General features: G+C 60.3%; 1 protein-coding gene across 5 annotated transcripts in view; it reads left to right on the top strand.

Moving 5' to 3' along the window:
* The window catches only part of INPP5A (inositol polyphosphate-5-phosphatase A), a 184,306-nt gene that overhangs the window by 135,230 nt on the left and 30,742 nt on the right, over positions 1-18,334 (top strand). For all 5 annotated transcript variants that reach the window (XM_057308434.1, XM_057308432.1, XM_057308433.1 and 2 more), the window contains exons 8-9: positions 1,438-1,557; positions 12,883-12,967. In XM_057308434.1, the coding sequence (XP_057164417.1) occupies positions 1,438-1,557; positions 12,883-12,967 (205 nt within the window). The remainder of the gene's footprint in view (positions 1-1,437; positions 1,558-12,882; positions 12,968-18,334) is intronic.

Genomic DNA, 18,334 nt, shown 5'->3' with positions numbered 1-18,334 from the left:
AGGGCAGGCAGACCCTCCCCAAGTCGGACTCCAGGGCCTGGCCTGCCTGCAGGCTGGCTCTCCGTCCGGGGCGGCCCCACCCTTGCTGCCTCCGTAGAATCTTCAGAAACCCTGTACCTGCTCTCCTCACCTGAACCCCCGGGACCACGGGTCGTAGGGTCCTAGAGCCGCGTGTGTCCCGTAAGTGGCCACGGGAAGGCCTTCTGGCAGCTGAGGGCACGTCCAGACAGGGGTGGGGGCGCTGAGTGAGCTCCTGCTGCGTCGCGTCCCGTCCCGGGCGGGCCCTCGGCCACCCTCGCGGTTGGCACAGTGCCCTCCCCAGGGCCTCCGGCGGCTCTCCCTGGGGCAGGGGGGGCGAAGGAGCCTCAGGCAGAGCCCCAGACTCTGACAGAATCCAGTCAGTGCCCTTTGCCCTCGCTCACGCCTGGCCGGCCACCTCGGCACAGTGTGGGAGGGGCCATGGCAGGGTGGGCACCAGGAGGGGGCCCTTCGGGTCACCGTGTGTATGAGCAGATTTGCCTCCTCTACCCTCCGCCGCCCCGGGACGTGGTCGTGAGCCGGCACACGCACCTCACGGGGTCTTGGGCCCGGCAGTCCTGGCACTGTGACAACCGTGGCATGCTTGTGCCGCCACGCAGACCCCCGTGTGAGGCCACGCGTCTGCAGCGATGCCCAGGGGCTCTCCGTGGGGTGGGAAGGCTGACCGCTGAATTCTGGCCTCACTACGTGTGTCCCAGCCGAGCAGGTTCCCACAGGAGGGCTGCAGGGTCTCCCTGAGGGCCTCCAGGGGACTGTGAGTTTGGTGGCTTCTCACAAGTGGAACGAACCACCTCGTGCCCCTCCTCTGGGGTCACGGCCCCACGGGGAGCAGCTGATGGGCTCCAGGTGGCATCGGCCACACCACCAGCTACCCGTGATCGGGGTCCAGGGCCCAGAGTCTGCTGCCTCTTCCTCCCTCTTCCTGTCTCTCCTCCCTCCTCCCCTCCCTCCTCTCTCCTTCTCTGTCTTCCCTCCGTCCCCTCCTCCCTCTCCCTCCTCCTCCCTCCTTCACTCTTTTTCCTTCTCCTTCCTCTCCTTCCCTCCTTCCTATAATTCCTCCTCCTCCCTCCTGTTCTCATCCTCCTTCCTCCTTCATCCTCTTAGCTTGAGGAGAGTTTCTGCAATCACGTCACATCTTTTTCTTTGGCAGGAAACAGCCCCTTCTCAGTTGGCCGGATGTATTTAAAGACTGACCCTGAGGTCGTGTGTGTCCCCCTCTGTCTAGGCAGGGGACGTGCTCTGGGTGGGCCTGGAGCGGCCGAGTAGGACAGGAGGGGGTGCGGGCCGTGCTGCCCACTGTAACCCTCGGGCCCTGGCCCCCTGTTGCCCCGCGGAGCTGGGCCACGCCAGGTACCCTATAGCGCCACCCGTCCGTCACCGTCTGTCCTGTCCCCACAGTGCCTTCGACTTGGTCAACATCCACCTTTTTCATGACGCCTCCAATCTGGTCGCTTGGGAAACAAGCCCTTCGGTGTACTCGGGGATCCGGCACAAGGCCCTGGGCTACGTGCTCGACCGGTAGGTGCTGCGCGCGGCCCCTCCCGCCCACCTCCTCCAAGGATTGGGTTCTCTCTCTTGTAAGTCGCTTGTCTTCATCTGTTATTTTCCTGTTTGCCAAAATACAAAACTTGCAAATGTTGCCCCAAATCCCAGCCCTGGTCCCAAGGTTTGAGCAGGCTCTGCCAGGCAGACCCGAGGGTGGGGGGCCTGACTCCCTCCCGGGTTGTGGGGAAGCTGGGCGAGCATACGGAGACACCACGTTCTGCTGGTCAGAGGCGGGCCTTCCCATGGCGCTGCTGGGCTCGGGGTCTGGGCACCTGGGAGCGGCTGTGGCCACACGGGCTCAGTTCCCCTGGCTCCGCCTCCCCTCGGCCCAGGGCCATGGGCCCCGGGGGCGGGGGTCCCGTGGCCTTGTGCCCCTCCTGCCCCCGCTCCAGCCAGCCTGTCCTCACTCCTCTGCTCCTCGCACTCTCTCTTGGCTGGTTTTTAGGGCCTCCCACCCTGGACCCCATGAGGCCTGCCACCCGTCTGTGACCACGCTGTGTGACCTTCCACAGGGTCAGGGCTGGTGGGCATCTGGGAAGGAAAGGCAGCCCCTCGCACTGTGATTAACAGGGTATGTGTGGTCCTGGACCAGCATCCCTCTTGGTTTGCACGTGAACCTTTTGCTCAGGGTCAGCCTCGCCGCCTGAGGCCATGGGGCTGTGCTGTTCTGCCCGGGCCTCCGATCAGGCCTTTCCCTGCCAGCTTCCACGGCCTAACGGGTGTCAGCGACCCACTTGGCCTTGGGAGAGCTGTCACTACCAGACAGGGTCTCCCCATTTCTGCCCAGGCAATCTCAAATTTCCCCGGGGGCCGTGCCCCACCCCACCCATACGCCAGGGCATGGAGTTGGCTTTCAACCTTGTGCTGTCAGGTTTGGGATGGTGGCCCTCACCCCAGAGACCCTGGCTCCTGCTGCCACCTGCCAGGTGCACACGGAGGAACCGTGCATGGAAGACACAGGTCTGGTTGCTTCTGCTGCTTCTCCTGCACCGTGCAGGACAACCTGCGGGTTCTGAGTTGGCTGCACTTTGGGGCCTCACCCGGCCTCCCAGGCCCAGGCTGAGCCGGGCTCAGATGTAGGACTGACGCCTGGGGTACTGCAGGGGCATAGAGAGCCTGAGGTCTGGGCACGCTGGATGGGTCCTGGCGCTGCATCCCAGCATGTCGGCCGTGGCAGGGCTCCCCCGCTCCAGTTCTCACCCAAGCCCACCCCCCAACGTGCAGGCCTCCGCAGCGCCACGCCTGCTGTGGGAACTGCCCAGGCAGGTCGAGACACTCGGTTGGGCACTGGCCCGGCCGTCTAGTTGTCGGGGGCCAGGAAGACAGGGATGTGCGGGTGCATCGGGTGTGAGGGAGCAGCCCTCTGGGCAGGGCTCACCTCGAAGGGGCCACGGGCTGGCTCCCCACACTGAGCTGCTTGGCTGGAGTGCTGTGGGCGGACAGCGAGCCCACGGCCCAGGAGCCAGGACCTGCTCCAAGCCACGGCCACGTGTGGGTCTTCCGGCCTGACAGGTTCCGTGTTGGCTGCACCCGCTTGCCGGGACCTCCCGCGGAGTCTGGGGGCCAGGACTTACCCCGAGCAGTCTGGTCTTGGTGACTGTAGTCAGGTTGTCAGTGGGGTATGCCATTAAAACGTGTCATTGCCCCACACTGCCGTTCCTCCGTGGCCTCCGGGAAAGCAGCCTTTGGGTTTCGGGGCACTTTTTTGCGACTTTGCATTCCCATGAATCGCTTCTGTGGGGAGCTCAGCCAGCCGCAGATCCGGACCTCCACCGTGCAGGGCTGGGCCGCGCAGCACAAAGGGCAGCTCTGTAGGAGCGGTGAATAACGGGCTGTCCTTTCATCGGGACGGCTAACCTTTTGGCAGCCACCAGCAGACTGCATTCTGCTCTGCCGATTGGGAGGACAATGCCACGCTGGCCCTTTGAATGGACGCTGCCACCAACAGTGCCCCATTCACGGCGTTGGGAACCTCTGGCAGCATTGTCTGCCGTGCTCTGTGGGGACGCGGGGAGACAGCAAGGAGGCTCCTGAGAGGGGAGCTTGCCTGGTCCCAGCTTCATCTCCCCATGGCGTCAGACCCGGGCGGACGTGGCACGGCAGCCTGGCCTCGCCGTGCCCCGGCGCTGGTGGCCGGAAGCCCAGGTGAAGACCCAGACGCACTCAGTGCCACGTGTGCAACCTTCTGTAAATCTCAGATTGTTCCAAAATAAAAACTTATTTACAGAAACCCGAGAGACAAACTCTGCCTGCAGTGTGCAAACTCCTCAGAAGTGTTTGACGCCCCAGCAGTGCCGACTGTGAGCTCCACGGAGCCCCTTGTGCAGGGTGGGCCCCGTGCGGACGCTGACCCCAGCCCCGGCTCACCTGGAAAGGACTCCTGTTTGAGACGTCAGTGTTAATGCAGTGCAGCCCGGGGCCTTCAGGGTTTATTACAAATAATAATCGTAATGTTTGTGGTGCAATTCGTGAATGTTTTGCTTTTCATCTCCCGATTAAGAAGAGTGTCAGTCTGGCAGGCGGGCGGTGCTGGGCCGTGTGCACCTGGGGACCCGTCCTCCCCCGGGAGCACCTGCACCCCTGGCCGACTGCCGCATACACAGCTCAGCACTTGGGGCGCATCCTGCGGATTAAACTGGAGCAGAGACCTCGGAGCGTGGTCCTTCCTGAGCCGCCAGCACCAGAACTTCCTGACGGCTCCCCAAGCTTTCGGCCGTGAAATGAGATTTTTTTCCACAAGTGACAGGGCTCTTCTGTCTCCGCTTTGAAACGTGGCCTGGCCTAGTTCAACAGAACATTCTACATTACAACTGTGAAATCTTGGCATGAAGCGCCCCGTTGTCCCCCCATTATTTTCTCAGAAATACAGTCCATTGTCCCGGCGCTCAAGTTAATTTGATCAACATTGGGACATTTAACTTTTATGTCCAGGCAAAAGAGCTGTTTCATGCTCATTTTGGGCATTCAGAGGAAATGATTGCCAGAAAAATAATGTTGCTCGGAACAATTGGGAGCAATTAGTTTCCCAGGGAGAGGCGATGTGATGCGTCCCGCCGCACCGCTCCCCTTTGTGGCCTCCCGGGCGGCCATCAGTCAGCTGTCAGCTGCTCAAAGACCCCTCCAGCCTAAACGTTTCTCTTCGGGCCGTTCCCAGAACTCGCCTGGCTGTTCAGCGTGGAGAAGAAAAGCCGCTGCGTCTCTAGGCAAAGGCGAGCACGGCGCTAAGGACCTGGGTCGTTCGGGACACTCCCTCCCTGCGGCTGGCCTCAGAGCTGCTTCTCGCCACCTTCTTCCCGCTCCGAGTGCCCACGGGGAGCGGGACGTCCACACGTCCACTCAGGCGTCTGTCAGCCCGGAGGCCGAGGTCGCCGTTGTCTTGGGTCTGATGTGGCGTGGAGTCTGGGGCCGGACAGGCCAGCGCCCTCGACCCTGCTCAGCCCGTGGGCTCTGGGCCACCGGCGTGTTCCCAGTGGTAGGCAGGCACGCACCCAGCGGGGGCGTGTGAAGTCCAGTTGCAGTCCCAGCAAAACGAGCTCGTTACTCCGTACATCTCAGACGATCGACATGTCTGTGATACAGCCTTTGTTTTATTTCACTGCAAACAAGTTCAAGCATCCAGAAAGTGTAGGAGACCGTGATGACAGCGTGTGCCCTGCCGTCAGCGCTCACGTCTGTGTGTCTGTGTTCTCTCGTGTGTCCTTCTGTTAAGAAATGAAACGGCGTCGTCAAGCCTGCCTTTGCCGTCCTGAGCCATCTTCCTTTCCCAACATACGTGTGGCTGCCTCTGCCCCGTCCGTGTGTCCCATCTACACTGCGGGCAGGCCCCCGCCCCGTCCCTGTGTCCCGTCTACACTGCGGGCAGGCCCCCGCCCCATCCCTGTGTCCCGTCTACACTGCGGGCAGGCCCCCGCCCCGTCCCTGTGTCCCGTCTACACTGCGGGCAGGCCCCTGCCCCGTCCCTGTGTCCCGTCTACACTGCGGGCAGGCCCCCGCCCCGTCCGTGTGTCCCGTCTACACTGCGGGCAGGCCCCCGCCCCGTCCCTGTGTCCCGTCTACACTGCGGGCAGGCCCCCGCCCCGTCCGTGTGTCCCGTCTACACTGCGGGCAGGCCCCCGCCCCGTCCGTGTGTCCCGTCTACACTGCGGGCAGGCCCCCGCCCCGTCCGTGTGTCCCGTCTACACTGCGGGCAGGCCTTTGTGTGCAGCGCCCACGCTTGCAGTCTGTGCCGTCCCACGTGGGAGCATCTGTGAGCGCCGTGGCTGCGCATTCCCAAGCATCGCCGGGCGTTCCGCGGAGTACCGTCCACAGCTTCAGCATCGCGCATCACGTCCTGCCTTGACCGCGTCTGTGCTGGGCCACTACTTGGCTTCTCTGCATTTGCTAATAGGACGATGTCGCGAGCTGTGGTCCGGCCACCCTGCACTCCGACCCGACAGCCCGCTGGCGTCCTCGGCCTGGCAGCAGCCGTGCTCACGCCGGTCTAGGGAACGCGGATGGTGTGCACTTGTACGTGTGACCTGCGCCCGCTTGTAGCGAAGGTTGCTTTCCAGGACACTCGAGGATCTTCTGTGCGCACGGTCTGGTTCGTGGAGGCACCTGAGCAGTTCGAGAGGCGGTTCTCAGTGTGGAAAACCCATGTTCACTGTCTCAATGCTATTCACCGGGTGTGAGACCGGGAACTGGTGCCGGGAGCCTATGCACGATTCACGGCCCGGGGCTCACAGGGTGCTGCCACCCCGCGCCCCCCCCCCCATGCTTCTGCAGGAGGACAGTGGGCTGCAGGAGCAGGGACTTGGTCACTGGAAAATCCCGGCACGGGGAGCCCCATCACAGTGCACGACAAGGACACTGAGGCCCGGGCAGGGGCTGTGAGCAACCCCCATGGGCTCGGGTTGTCTTGTCACCTCGGGCTGCTGTGCCAAGTGCCACAGATCCGTGGCTCAGACAACACACATGGACTGCTCGCAGCCCTGAGATCCTGGGCCAGCTCGCTGGATCCTGGTGAGAAGCCACCGCCGGGTGTGTACGTGGCCGCCTGGTCTCTGCGTCCGCACGAGGCGGAGAGCACGCTGCTGTCTGCTCCCGAGGGCGCCCCAGCCTTCGGACTCCATCTCACCTTCATCACTCCCAGTGGTGTGACCGACCTGTGGCCAACCTCAAGGGGGTCAGGGCCTCGACCTGAGACTCTGGGGACAGAGGTACTGTTCAGGGCTCAACAGGGCCTCACGGCCTCATGCTAACAGCTGGCTCAGGCCTCCAGCTGCTAGGACAAGAGGCAAGTTTTGGAAACGTGGCAGTAGTTTGCGGTGGGAGGTAATGGGAGACGATGGACATCGTGACTCACATGTCACCAGCTAGAGCTTTGCTTGGCCCTGTGCCACCAAGCTGCGCTGTAGCCGCTCCAGCCAACCCCACACCTGTGGCTGAGGGTTCACGTACCCCCCCCCCGGGCCCCCCAGCACTAACAGCAAGCTGCCCTCGAGCCAGGGACGCGCTGGGGCCCCAGCACACACTTCCCACGGTCTGAGGGGTGCCTGCCATGCCTGCCACTGCACCCCAGTGCAGAGCCACGGAGCTCCCCACCTTGGGCCCCTCAGGTGTCACACCCTCCGTCCACTAGGCCTGCAAGACGCCCCAGCCCTGGGGAGTGTGTCACGCACTGAGTGCTTATGGCTGGCCCGTCAGCGGGCCCTCACTGAGGCCCCTCAGGTAGGCGGCTTCTGGGGACGTTGCTTGACACGAAGGGGACGGTCAGGTGTCTGTGCCTGCCGGACGCTGGCCCAGGCCCTCTGAGCAGACCGTTCTTTGTGCTTCCATGAAATCCCTTTCCCTGTGTCTGCCTCAGATGCGCTGTGTACGGACCATCATCCCAGGCTCTCTGGTCTGGCAGGTGTCCTGCCCGGGGGACTGTGCTCGTGGGGGCTGCTGGCCCTGCACGAGCTCCACACGCGTCCGTCCGTTGCTCGGAAGGGGAAGCAGGTGGTCTGCTCGGCCAGGGCAGCTTCGTCGTCTGTGCGCCGAACCACCGCTGTGCCTGGTGTCCGCTGCCTGGAGCCGCATGCGCAGAGGCCGTCGTGCCTGCGGATCCGAGGAACCAACGCCCACGCCGGTCACCTCGTGCTCCTGTGTGAACTCCACGTGGGCCGTAATTAAAAGAGCAAAGCGAAGGGAAGGGAGTGATCCTGGGGTGTTGGACCCGCTGGAGCGTTCCGACTGGCGTCCCACTTGCTTTCCAAACCGCACCAGGTTCTCGGGGGCGACACGCGGTCTGCACGTCCTTGGCGCTGTCTGTGCCACGTGGGCCGAGGCCACCAGCCAGGAATGCTGTAGTGTCTGACGGTTGAAGCCACGAGTCCCTTCAGGGAACAACGTCTCCGTCCTGGGAGGGTGGGCATCACTGGTTCCTCGAGGCACGGGTGCGCGGCCCTGTCCTCAGCGTGGGGGCCTCTGTGACACAGCGCGTGTCAGCGTCACTTGTCACATAATGAAATCGCCTGTCAAAACAGAACGAGGTTCTGTTTTCAAGGCCTGAAAGATGGATCTGTATGGCTCTTCTTGTAATTCTCTTTTTGAATTAGGCACCTGGTATTGATGTAGGCCTACTTTTTAATCATAATAGCGTCTGACAAGGTAATTAATTTTAAAACAACTTTTTTCTCTTGGTCCAAATGGCACTATACTGAAATTAAAAGTGAGTGCCGTGAGGGCAGCGGGCCCGGCACTCAGGTGATTGCCTCGGCCGCGACGGCCCCCCCACCTCACGCCACCACGCGACCCTTGGAGATGGTGGCTGTTATTGATGACCGTAGGCCATTACATCAGAAGGAGCAGGGCGTGGAAATGTGATAAAGTTTAGGTTTTCAATGATAGTATTACAAGAATCCAGGCCTGTGGACAGAATCCCTGCAGCAGCGTGGCTCCCTTGGGGGCAGGGCTGGCGTGGCCGTGGGCGTCCTGTGCGTCGTGGGGGCGGGAAAGGCCCGCCATCCAGGAGAGCCTTAGGAAGCTAGCGTTTCCTCTCACTGGACACCCTGGAGCTTTTCCGAGTTTATTCAGTCACATAGTAAATCTGAAGTTGGTTGGTTTTTCAGGAAGGGATTTACCTGCAGACGTGCTCTGCTGTTCGATTAGCCAACAGTTGTTGGCTTCCATCGTCCGTTCCCAGGGCGCCGGCTGCCTGCGTCCTCTGCAGCCACTCTGCAGCCATCTGTCCCGTCAGGCTGGGACCGTCCGCTCAGATCAGTGCCTTGAGCCCCGTGAGGACATGGGCGGCCTGTGTCCAGCGCCTGCTCCCCCGGAGGCCCCGTGCCTGTGAGCCCGGGGTCTCTGCTGTCCCGGAAACTGTCTTCTCCCGCTGGAACCTCAGGCTTGGACCTGACTTCCTTCGTTCCCGTCGTCCCCTCTGTGGGCAGTTGCTGCTCCTGCCACGGCCTCCACGTGTGCTAGAGATCCAGAGCGGCCTGGTGACACCAGTGGCTTTCCCCGCCTTCGGAACGTTCATTGATCCCAGGAAATGTGAAGGGCTCGCCTTGTTCCAGCACAGAGCTTGATGGCAATTTCCAGCAAATCGTACCAGAACACACGGCATTTCTTACGGCAGAGGTTGGCTTAGGAAACAGCTAGGAATCGACGGGCACCTTTAACTCCCTTCCCTGCTCTGATTAGTCTCCTAAAGCTATGGGGACGGAGGAAGGACCCTTGGTAAGAAATGGACTGCACACACACGTGACACGTGTACACACGCCCCACACGGGTGCAACATCTACACGTACAGAACACGTGTGTGCACCACGTACACAGCACACGCATGTCCCGCGTCACGTTTCTGCGGGCACACGCGGTTTCCCTCAGGCTCCGTGCTCGCAATCCCAAAAGGAGCAAATTGCAGAGAGAGCGGGGTCGTGAGTCTGACCCGTTGGTCGCGTTCTCCGTGGAGCCTCCTCACGGAACGTGAGTGCCCCTGTGCTGTTTAGCGGACAGGGCTAGATTCTCTGCCGCTTACAGGGAGGAACACACTCTTCCCTTCGGCAAGAGCAAGCCAGAATGTGCTTTGGTTTAGCTTTTCTCAGAAAAATTAAAAAGAAAGAAAAGAGAAATGTGTTTGAGAGGCATGAGGTCATGGGCGCTGGCTGGGAGGAGGCCGGGGTGCGCGGCCCCCGGGGGTCCCAGGCGTTGTGCTGACGTTCTGCTCACCACATCCCCGCCCGCTCCCAGCGACTGGCCAGCACCCAGTGTAAGCAGCTGATGAGCGTTAGGAAACAATCCTGTGAACAGCATTCCTTCTGACCTCAGAGACCCCCTTGACCTTGACGGCGCCCACCCAGCCTTTGTGTCTCCAGGCCTTGGCGGAATGATGCGCACGGAGCCAGCCTGGCCAGGCGGCCCTGCCTCTGGTGAGGGATCCCCGCCATGAGCGGGCTGCCTGGAGAGAAGCAGGCGAGGAGGGTGCGCAGTGTGGGGGTAACAGCGGGGCCCTGAGACGGGAGGCTGGGCAGGCTGGCGGGATCGTGGAGCCAGGCTCAGAGAGCAGCCACCTCCTGGTACGACACACAGAATTGCATTTTGCGAGGGGACCCTGTGCCTCCTTGGGTGCCCGCCTCCTGTGGGAATTCCGGGGGACAGGTGCCCTCGGGGGCAACAGGTGTCTCTGTGACCTCGGAAAACAGCAGTCAGTCCCCGTAATAAGCTGTGAATGATGCCGGTTTAGAAGCACTGTGGTTGAGCCCCAGTGATTGTATTCTGTCCCAGGAGGGCCTGCCCGCGGCAGCACCAGGATCGTGTGAGGGGCCCTTAGTTCTCGGGGCTGAGGCACCTGGTGAGAGCAGAACGCGTTGCGGCCTTCTTTCCTGCTGGAGCTTCTGTGCACCTGACTGCACCGCAGTGTCCGTGGGGCCCGTGACTGGGAGACCCATGCTGCAGGGGTCCCGATGTGGGGACGCTCTGAAGACCTTTCTAGGCGCCCTACACATGTTGTGTAAGGAGTTTTTTCTTCTGAGGATGTTTAACGGCAGAAGCTTTAGTCTCTTCAGGACGGGAGAGGTGGCGGGCTTCCTGCTGACAGACGGAGTCCCGTGCGGGGCGAGGGTGGGGAGGAGGGGTGGCGGTGGTCCTGGGCACGCTGGTGAGCCCGTGGGCTGGGTCAGCAGGCGCCCCACCAGCACCCCTGACATTTCTGTTCTCGGGCTGTGTTTCCTCGATCGAAGAGTTTACAGCAAGTAAACTGCTGGTCATCTGCGCTGACCAGGGAACTGTTAAATATGTCCTTCATTTTCAAATTCGTGTATAAATCGAAAGTTATTCCAATTAAAAAGGAAAACAGGGTGTTTTGTGGAACGTAACTAGACGAAGATGATACGGTGATTAAAATGGGAGAGAAATATGAAAATAGCAGAGATGTGTTTGTAGGAATCGTCCACAGCAGAGGCGTCCCTGTGGAAAGTCGCCTTGCTGGCAGGTGTTGGGGGGTTGGTGACGGTCTGCGGGGAAGAACGTATGGCCTCAGAAAGGCCTGTGTGATTCGGGGAATTTCATGCTGCACAAACTGACTAGGAAGAGGATTGAATGTTGAACAAACGGAGCGTTCGATCGACCGCCAAGAAAATCGATACCCTGAGATCCCGACGTCACAGTGTGATTCCAGACGGATTAAAGGCCAACAGCAGAGCTCTGCTGTGAAAATGGAAGAAGGGGAGCCATCCGCGGCCCGGGGCTGGGCAGGCCTTCCGGGGAGGACGCACGGCCAGGGGCCCGCACGCCACCCGCACGGGAGTGAACACTCGCTCACGGCCCAGGGAGCCGCCACGGACCAGAGGGTGCATTCTCAGCAGGTCCAGGGAGGCTCCTGGAATTCACAAAGAAAGCAGCGAGAAACTGAAAAGAAAAACAGGCCAGAAATAAGTTGAAACAGAAAATGCAGGTTCAACAAGTACCTGACCAGGTGGGCAGCCTCGTGAGTCCTCGTGAGGGCGTGGAGGGTGCATGGGGTGCAGATTCAAGCAGAAATGCAGCTTGTCCCTGCGGACGGGACGATTGACAGAGTGTTGACAGACGCAGTTAGGCATCTGCGAGCTACCAGAATGCCAGGACCCTGCGTGCCCCACGCACCCCTCACTGCCAGGAAGGCAGCAGCCACGGCCTGCAGAGACCCTTCTCGTGACCCAGGAGAACATTGCAGAGCCACGCAGGATGGCACATGGTCCTGTACTTGGTCCTTTCTTCTGTTTCTCAAGCTGATGAATCAAGTGAGGAGGCCGAGGCAGGGGGACACGGCACCCAAGTATGACGTCCAGGCTGGCCCAGACACCGCTGGCACGGAGGGGCATTGCTGGGTGGACTGGAGATGCACCAGGTTTCTTGGTAACCAACGGAAGTTTCCAAGTTAGTCTGGTTAAGACTTTGCCCCTGGCCTTTGCCTGCCTGGCGACATTTGATTTTAGTCCCATCTTGAGATGCGCCCCACCCCCTGGTGCCCCTGCAGCCTCACAGCTCTGTCCCAGCAAGTGAGTGGAGCCACGGCCAGGCAGTGACGTGGGAGCCTTGCTCCCTGAGCGTCCCTTCCTCTGTGCCGAGCACACGTTCTGCTCTGCAGGTTGTCTAGTTAGCAGCGGTTCGCGGTCTCTTCTCCGTTCGGAAGTGACCAGCGCTTTGCTTTGCCGCCAGAAGCGAATAGTGGTCATTAATCGCCTTGCTGCCCTGTTGGGGCGGGTGGAGGGAGCAGTCTTCGTGCCCTGCCGTGAGGGGAGAGGCTCTGGCTGACGCGTAGGCTGTCACACACTTGCCATGTGTGCGTTTATCACTGGAAAAATAGAAAATGGATTGCACTCGATTTGAAATAGGTGGAAAAGATGTTTCCAAGCAAGCAGTGCCTTGCTTAGAAAAAAGATGCAGTTGTGCTTTTATACCTTTGAAACTTGGAAATTCCAGAGCGAGCTCAAGCGTATGTCCTGCCGGGGAGGAGTCGTGTAGGCGCCAGGCGGAGGCCCCGGCCCACAGTCCTTACCCTGCGTCTCGACCCTGTGCCCCCCACCCCCCACGAGAGCCCCGACCTGGCCCTCGTTCCTCCCGCATGTGGGCTGGACCTCCCACCAGATGTGGTTTCCACGCCGTGCTGGCCCACTTGTGAGGACGCACTGGCAGCACGCACATGTCCATGTGGAGAGAGCCTCCCATGTCTGGTTGCCGTGTGGCATGGCCACCGTGCTGTTTGGGAGCGTGCAGAAGCCACATGCAAGGGGCACGTGGTGGCAGGAGGCTGATTGCCTGGCGTGGTGGTAACACTGTCTCCTTCTCTCCTCCCAGAATCATCGACCAGCGATTCGAGAAAGTATCGTACTTTGTGTTTGGCGATTTCAACTTCCGGCTGGACTCCAAGTCCGTGGTGGAGGTAGGCACCTGCTCCCAGCCTCGTCGGGAGCCCTCGCCGCAGTCAGGGGTTCTAACAAAAGCCGCAGACTCAGAGTCTGCCCCTCACAGGCCAGTTCAGCCCTGCCGTTCCCACTGCTTGTATTTAAGGCAAACGTTCCCGAGAAAGACGTTTTACTGTCGAAAAGGGGGCTGTTACCAGAAATAGAAATGGACAGAGGCCCCCACACCTCTGTAGCTGCTCGGGTGGTCGTTGCCAGCCAGAGACGTCATGTCCTGCTGTGAGGCTCTGTCGTCTGCTGTGGAAAAGCGGTTGTGGCTGTGGGGCTGCTCTTCAGCTTCCTCATTGCAAGTGCTGGGAACCAGTCTTTTTTTTTTTTTTTTTTTAGAGATTTTATTTATTTGACAGCACAAACAGGAGGAACAGCAGAGGGAGAGGGAGAAGCAGACTCCCCACTGAGCAGGGAGCCCGATGCGGGACTTGATCCCAGGACCCTGGGATCATGACCTGAGCCAAAGGCAGATGCTTAACCAGCTAAGCCACCCGGGCATCCCTGGAAACCAGTCTTTCACTGAAAAATTTGTGGATGTCACTCGATCCCTGGGAGTTTGGAGGCCATGTGTCTCCTGGGTGCACCCACAGGGCCCCTGGCGGGATGCCCCACTACGTGCAGGTGCAGACAGAAAGCCTTGGCGCTGCCCTGTCCCAGCCATGTGACCTCGGAGCATCAGCTCTGCAGCGGGGAAGGGGGGCGTGTGGCCCCGGCTCAGGGCCAAGGCTCCAGGTCGCGCCCGTGCAGCAGTGACCACAGCCCCAGTACCAGCTGCAGCAGAGGGGAGCCCACCCCAGCCCCCGCCGCATGCCCGCACTTGGGAGGCCGGCAGGCCACACCAGGTGTGCCGCGCACCCCAGATGGAGACACGCGGGTCGTCCAAGCTGTCCCCTCCCGTCGGCATTCCCGGCACAGACACTGCCGCGTGTCCATCGTCCATCCTCTGCAGAAGTTGTTCCTTGAGGTCCGAGGGGGTGGGCTGTCCATCATTCATTCCAAAGCTCCTTGTGGTTGACAAGAGACGCGTGATGTATTGAAATTCTCTTCTTTCATAATTTAATGAATCCGATGGCAGCCCACTGGGCCGGCTCTCAGGTAGTATGTGGCCATCGCGCCTGGACGAGATGAGCACCGAGTGCTGGGAGACCATGGGGCACTGGCGCTGCAGGAGGCGGGGCTGCCCGCCACAAGCATTTCGGGTGGGCAAGTGAATCCCGCCAGGAATTTGAAATCCTTCGCTTCGTTCTGCTAGTTTTCCTTTCCTCATTTGGAGGGTGGAGAGCAAATCCATCAGATCTCAAGCCCTCCTGCGAGCCCGGGAGCTCATCTGTCTTGTTGAAATGTGCCCCTGTGTCTGACGCTGTCAGGGCCCCGGGTGCCCTCGCCAAAGGCCACCACCCCCGTTAATTTCAGGCCACTGGGGGTTGAAAAGCCACACTTTTATGAGATCCTGACCCTCTACGCAGGGGTCATTTCTGACTGGCGCTCGGGACAGTGAGCCTACTGGGCGGAGCAGCCCTCGCTCGCGCCTCTGGCCTCCTCGCTGAGCTGAGCAGTGTGCAGAGAAGAAAAGATCCCTCGAAAGACCTAAGCTGTCTAGCAGGTTGTGCGTTCAAAGAGGTCTGAGAGTGTCCAATGTGGCTTTTTCTTCCCTGTGAAACCAATACCCCAGGAGGGGGCAGCTGCTCCGGCTCGGGCTGGGGTTGCTAGTTGCGTGTCTAGAATGGCTGCAGAGGTGTGTGGCCTGCAGCACAGCTATTTCCCTGGCAGGTGCTGAGCTGGGAGGCTGGCCTGCGAGAGCAGGGGATGCGGGGGCAATGGGAGCCAGAAGCGTGGGGTCACTGGCGCATTAGGGCCTCCTGTCTGAAGAACCACACTTCCTCCTGCCTGCCGGCTGGGAGAGCAAGTGTGCGGGACTGAGCTTGCGTGCTGCGTGCTCTCCGGGACGAAGGCTGGGGGCTGGGGGCCGCTCCACAGGTTGACAAAAGACACTGCGTGCTGTTTGTCATGTAACGCGGCCCTCACGCCAAAGGTACCTTCTCCGACGCCTTCCCTTGCTCCGTGGCCTTTAGCAGCTCAGCCCATGTCCTAAAACAAGGAGCTCCTGCACACAGTGGTCCCAGCTGACGGGAGGAACTGTCTTGTGAACTGGGGTAGGTTCTCCTAAGAGCTAACATTTTTCTCAAGATCACTAAGGAGCTTCAAGAATCTTCAGGCTGCCCGTGAGGGTTCAGGATCGAGAAGCATCGATGTCTGTTGAGCTACTAGTTTTTGTAAGTCTGCCCAGCTCTCCCCTCCCCTTCCTGCAAGAAAATAAAGGAGGGTCTTCGTTCTGATGACTTTCCCATCAAAATTAACTGACACAGAGATGGAATGATTTGAAATGCTATTCTTAGGATAGGATTCAGATTTTCAGAAGAAGTGGAGTAGTGCACATATGCTTGCCCCTCCTTGACCCCACAGGGCCCTGCACTGGCCCCCAGCCTCGTCTTCTGTCAGGCTGGCCCTGGCCCAGCACCCCGGGGCAAGGGAGAAGGAGACACAGGGGAGTCGGGCACCTGCACTTTCGGAGCTCAGGTGGAGAGAAGCTCCATTCCCACGTCATTACCTGCCCCTTCCCATCCCTGCACGTCTGGGCGACATCGGTGCCAAGTATGGTTTGAAGCACCGGGAAAAGTAATAAACGTGCATCTGTGTGGTGTCTTGTTCGAGGAGGTCAGTTAATAAATGCATTACCAGTACGTCCTAGCTTAAACGCTTCTACGTATCCCTCCGGGTCCCTGTTGACTGTTCCCCTAGGAAGCCCCACGGTGGTGGGGCTGGGGAGGCACAGGGCCCGTAGGCAGCTGCAGGTCCTGGGAACCCGAGGTCCAAGCCACATCAGGCCAAGAGCGGGCACGCCCGGGATGCGCAGTGGGGAGGGTGCAGGGAGGCCTCGGAAGGTCACAGAAGGCGCTCCTGACAGCGGTGCAGTACCAGTGCCGCTGCTTCTCAGCTGCTCATCGTCATCACGTGGCCTCTCCCAACGCCGTCCTCCCTGTCCCTTCATGGGGACACCAGTCATTGGCCTTGGGGCCCGTCCGAAATCCAGCCTGGTTTCATCTCGAGGTCCCTAACTAATTACATCTACAAAGACCCTCCTTCAGAATAAGGTCACGTTCTGAGGTCTGGGTGGACACAGATTTGGGGGGAGCCCTCTTCCACGCGTGACAGCACGTAACACCAGAACGACACGTCTCCGCTCCACTTGAAACACTGAATGCTAAACAGTAAACACACTTCTTGGCAAAGGTTCATCTAAAAATAAGTTCAACTGAAAAAGAACAGATTTTTTTCCACGGGTGATTAATTTCGGTGGCCTCAGTTAAGCCATCTTTAGTCGCCAAATTTTAAAATACTGTGTAAGCACCTCTTTTGGAAAATCAGAATCTGCTAATGACATGGGTTTTTAGGAGGGTTTCCACTGTAAAAACAATGAGTAGAAATTTTGTGGGAACCCAGAGAGTCTGACCCTGAGTTACCCGCAGTCAGGCCTCAAGAAGATGGTAGAGGAGACGTGTTCGGGAAGCCTGGGCGCCTAGAGTCTGGCCCTGGCCAATTCAGGGCCCACCCCTCTCAACCAGGCCTCTGACCCACTTCACTTCACTGTCAATAGCCTTCCAAATTAACCGTCTAGCGAGGCTACGGTGGGACCGTCAGGCACCACTTCCTGTCGGGCAGCATCCCCGGGAGCTCGTTAGAAACGCGCATCCTCGGGGCTGCAGAGCTCCAGGCCTTGTGTTGGGAAGCGTTAGGTTGAGCCTCGTGCATCTCGGCGTCCCCTGGAGCCCCGCGGCCCGCACCGGCTCGGGTGACGGGCGCTGGCAGGTACACACCCAGGACGCCCGTTGAGCTGGCGCTGCTGAGCCAGGGCTTCTCACGCGACGTGGGCATGGTGGCTGGTGTCACCTCTGGCCTGGACTGTGCCGGGGCAACCCCGATACAGCCGCGATGTTTACGGAACCCTCGTGGAAGGCTGCCCTGTGTTAGGAGATGGAAGGCTACGGGGTCCTGTGGGTCTTTGGGCTCTGTGTTGTTTTCAGCGGCTGTGTGGGTGGGTTCTGTTTCACAGACGCCCGTGGGTGGGTTGGATACTCCGATTCTGGTTATCACTTTCCAGCCGATTACTCCAAACCAGTGTCTCTTCCTCATTTGTCCAGCGGATATTTCCTGCATGCTTACCGCGTGCCCTGGGGTGAATGCAAGGCCCGGCCGCCTGGGTGCCAGGAGAGCTGTGGGGGCGGGTCTGCATAGCAGGTGGGACGGCCCCAAGGCCCAGCTGGCTGGGAACACTTGAGTCCTGCACCTTGTCTGCTCTTCCCAGTGTGCCTTTCCGTCCATTCCCTGCCCCCTGGGAGTCAAAACAGCGACCTGAGAGCAGAGTCCTCCAGAGCGTCTGTGCTTCCCGACACCCTGTGCTCAGAAGCACCTGCCTTTTGCAGGAGAGCCCTGTTTCGGATGCAGCTGTGTCTGGGACCTTAGTGTCAGCCAGAGGCCAGCAAGCCATGTTTTGGGAGGGGGTCTCCTGTGGGCAAGGGGTCCTGTTAGGTTCTCAAGTGTGGTCTGGGGGCATCGGTGAGATTGGCAGTGTGGACAGGGCGGGAGGTGCAGCCCTGGGTGGGCACTGGGGTGTGGGCAGCCAGGAGGAGGGGGCCTGGATGAGCACAGTGTGTCCTCTGTCCATCCACCACCAGGGGCCCAGAGTGCTCTCTGCCCCTCCGTGGTGCTGAGGAGGTGAGTGGGGTGCCCGACCTCTCCTTCCAACCCACAGCATGGCCCAGGAAAGACACAGGTCAGGAGGAAGCAGTGTGACTTAACCCACGCTGTCCACCACTGGCCTTGGCCTGTGCCTGGCACTGTCCCTCCTTCTCTCCCCCGGGTGGACAGGCAGACTGCCCCCAGCAGACCCCTCTTGGAAAAGCCGCTTGTGGACACCCGCATTCAGTGCTTGCAGATCGGGTCCTGGGGACAGAAGGAGAAGGCCGTGCCAACCTCAACCCGGGGTTCTGAAGAAGGAGCCCACACGAGGTGTTCAGATTGCCCAGATCAGTGTGGCTGCTGACCAGCAATGCCCTGGACAGTGGCGCAGCTGCATGTGGTAGGAAGGCCTAAGGAGGAGTTGAGATGGGAACGCGTCTCCTGCCTGACGGCAACATGTGGAAGCCACTCGTCTCTTTGTCCGTCCGGGCGGGTCTCTGGAACGCTTCCCTGAGAAGCCGCTGCCTGACTTGGCTTTGGGACTAGTTGCCCCTAGAGTGGCAGGGTCAGCCTCCCTGGAACCGGGCGAGGGGGTTCCT

The sequence above is a fragment of the Ursus arctos genome, unplaced genomic scaffold (genome assembly GCF_023065955.2).
Source record: "Ursus arctos isolate Adak ecotype North America unplaced genomic scaffold, UrsArc2.0 scaffold_7, whole genome shotgun sequence".
Classification (NCBI taxonomy): Eukaryota; Metazoa; Chordata; class Mammalia; order Carnivora; family Ursidae; genus Ursus; species Ursus arctos.
This window is presented reverse-complemented; position numbering and strand designations above follow the sequence as displayed.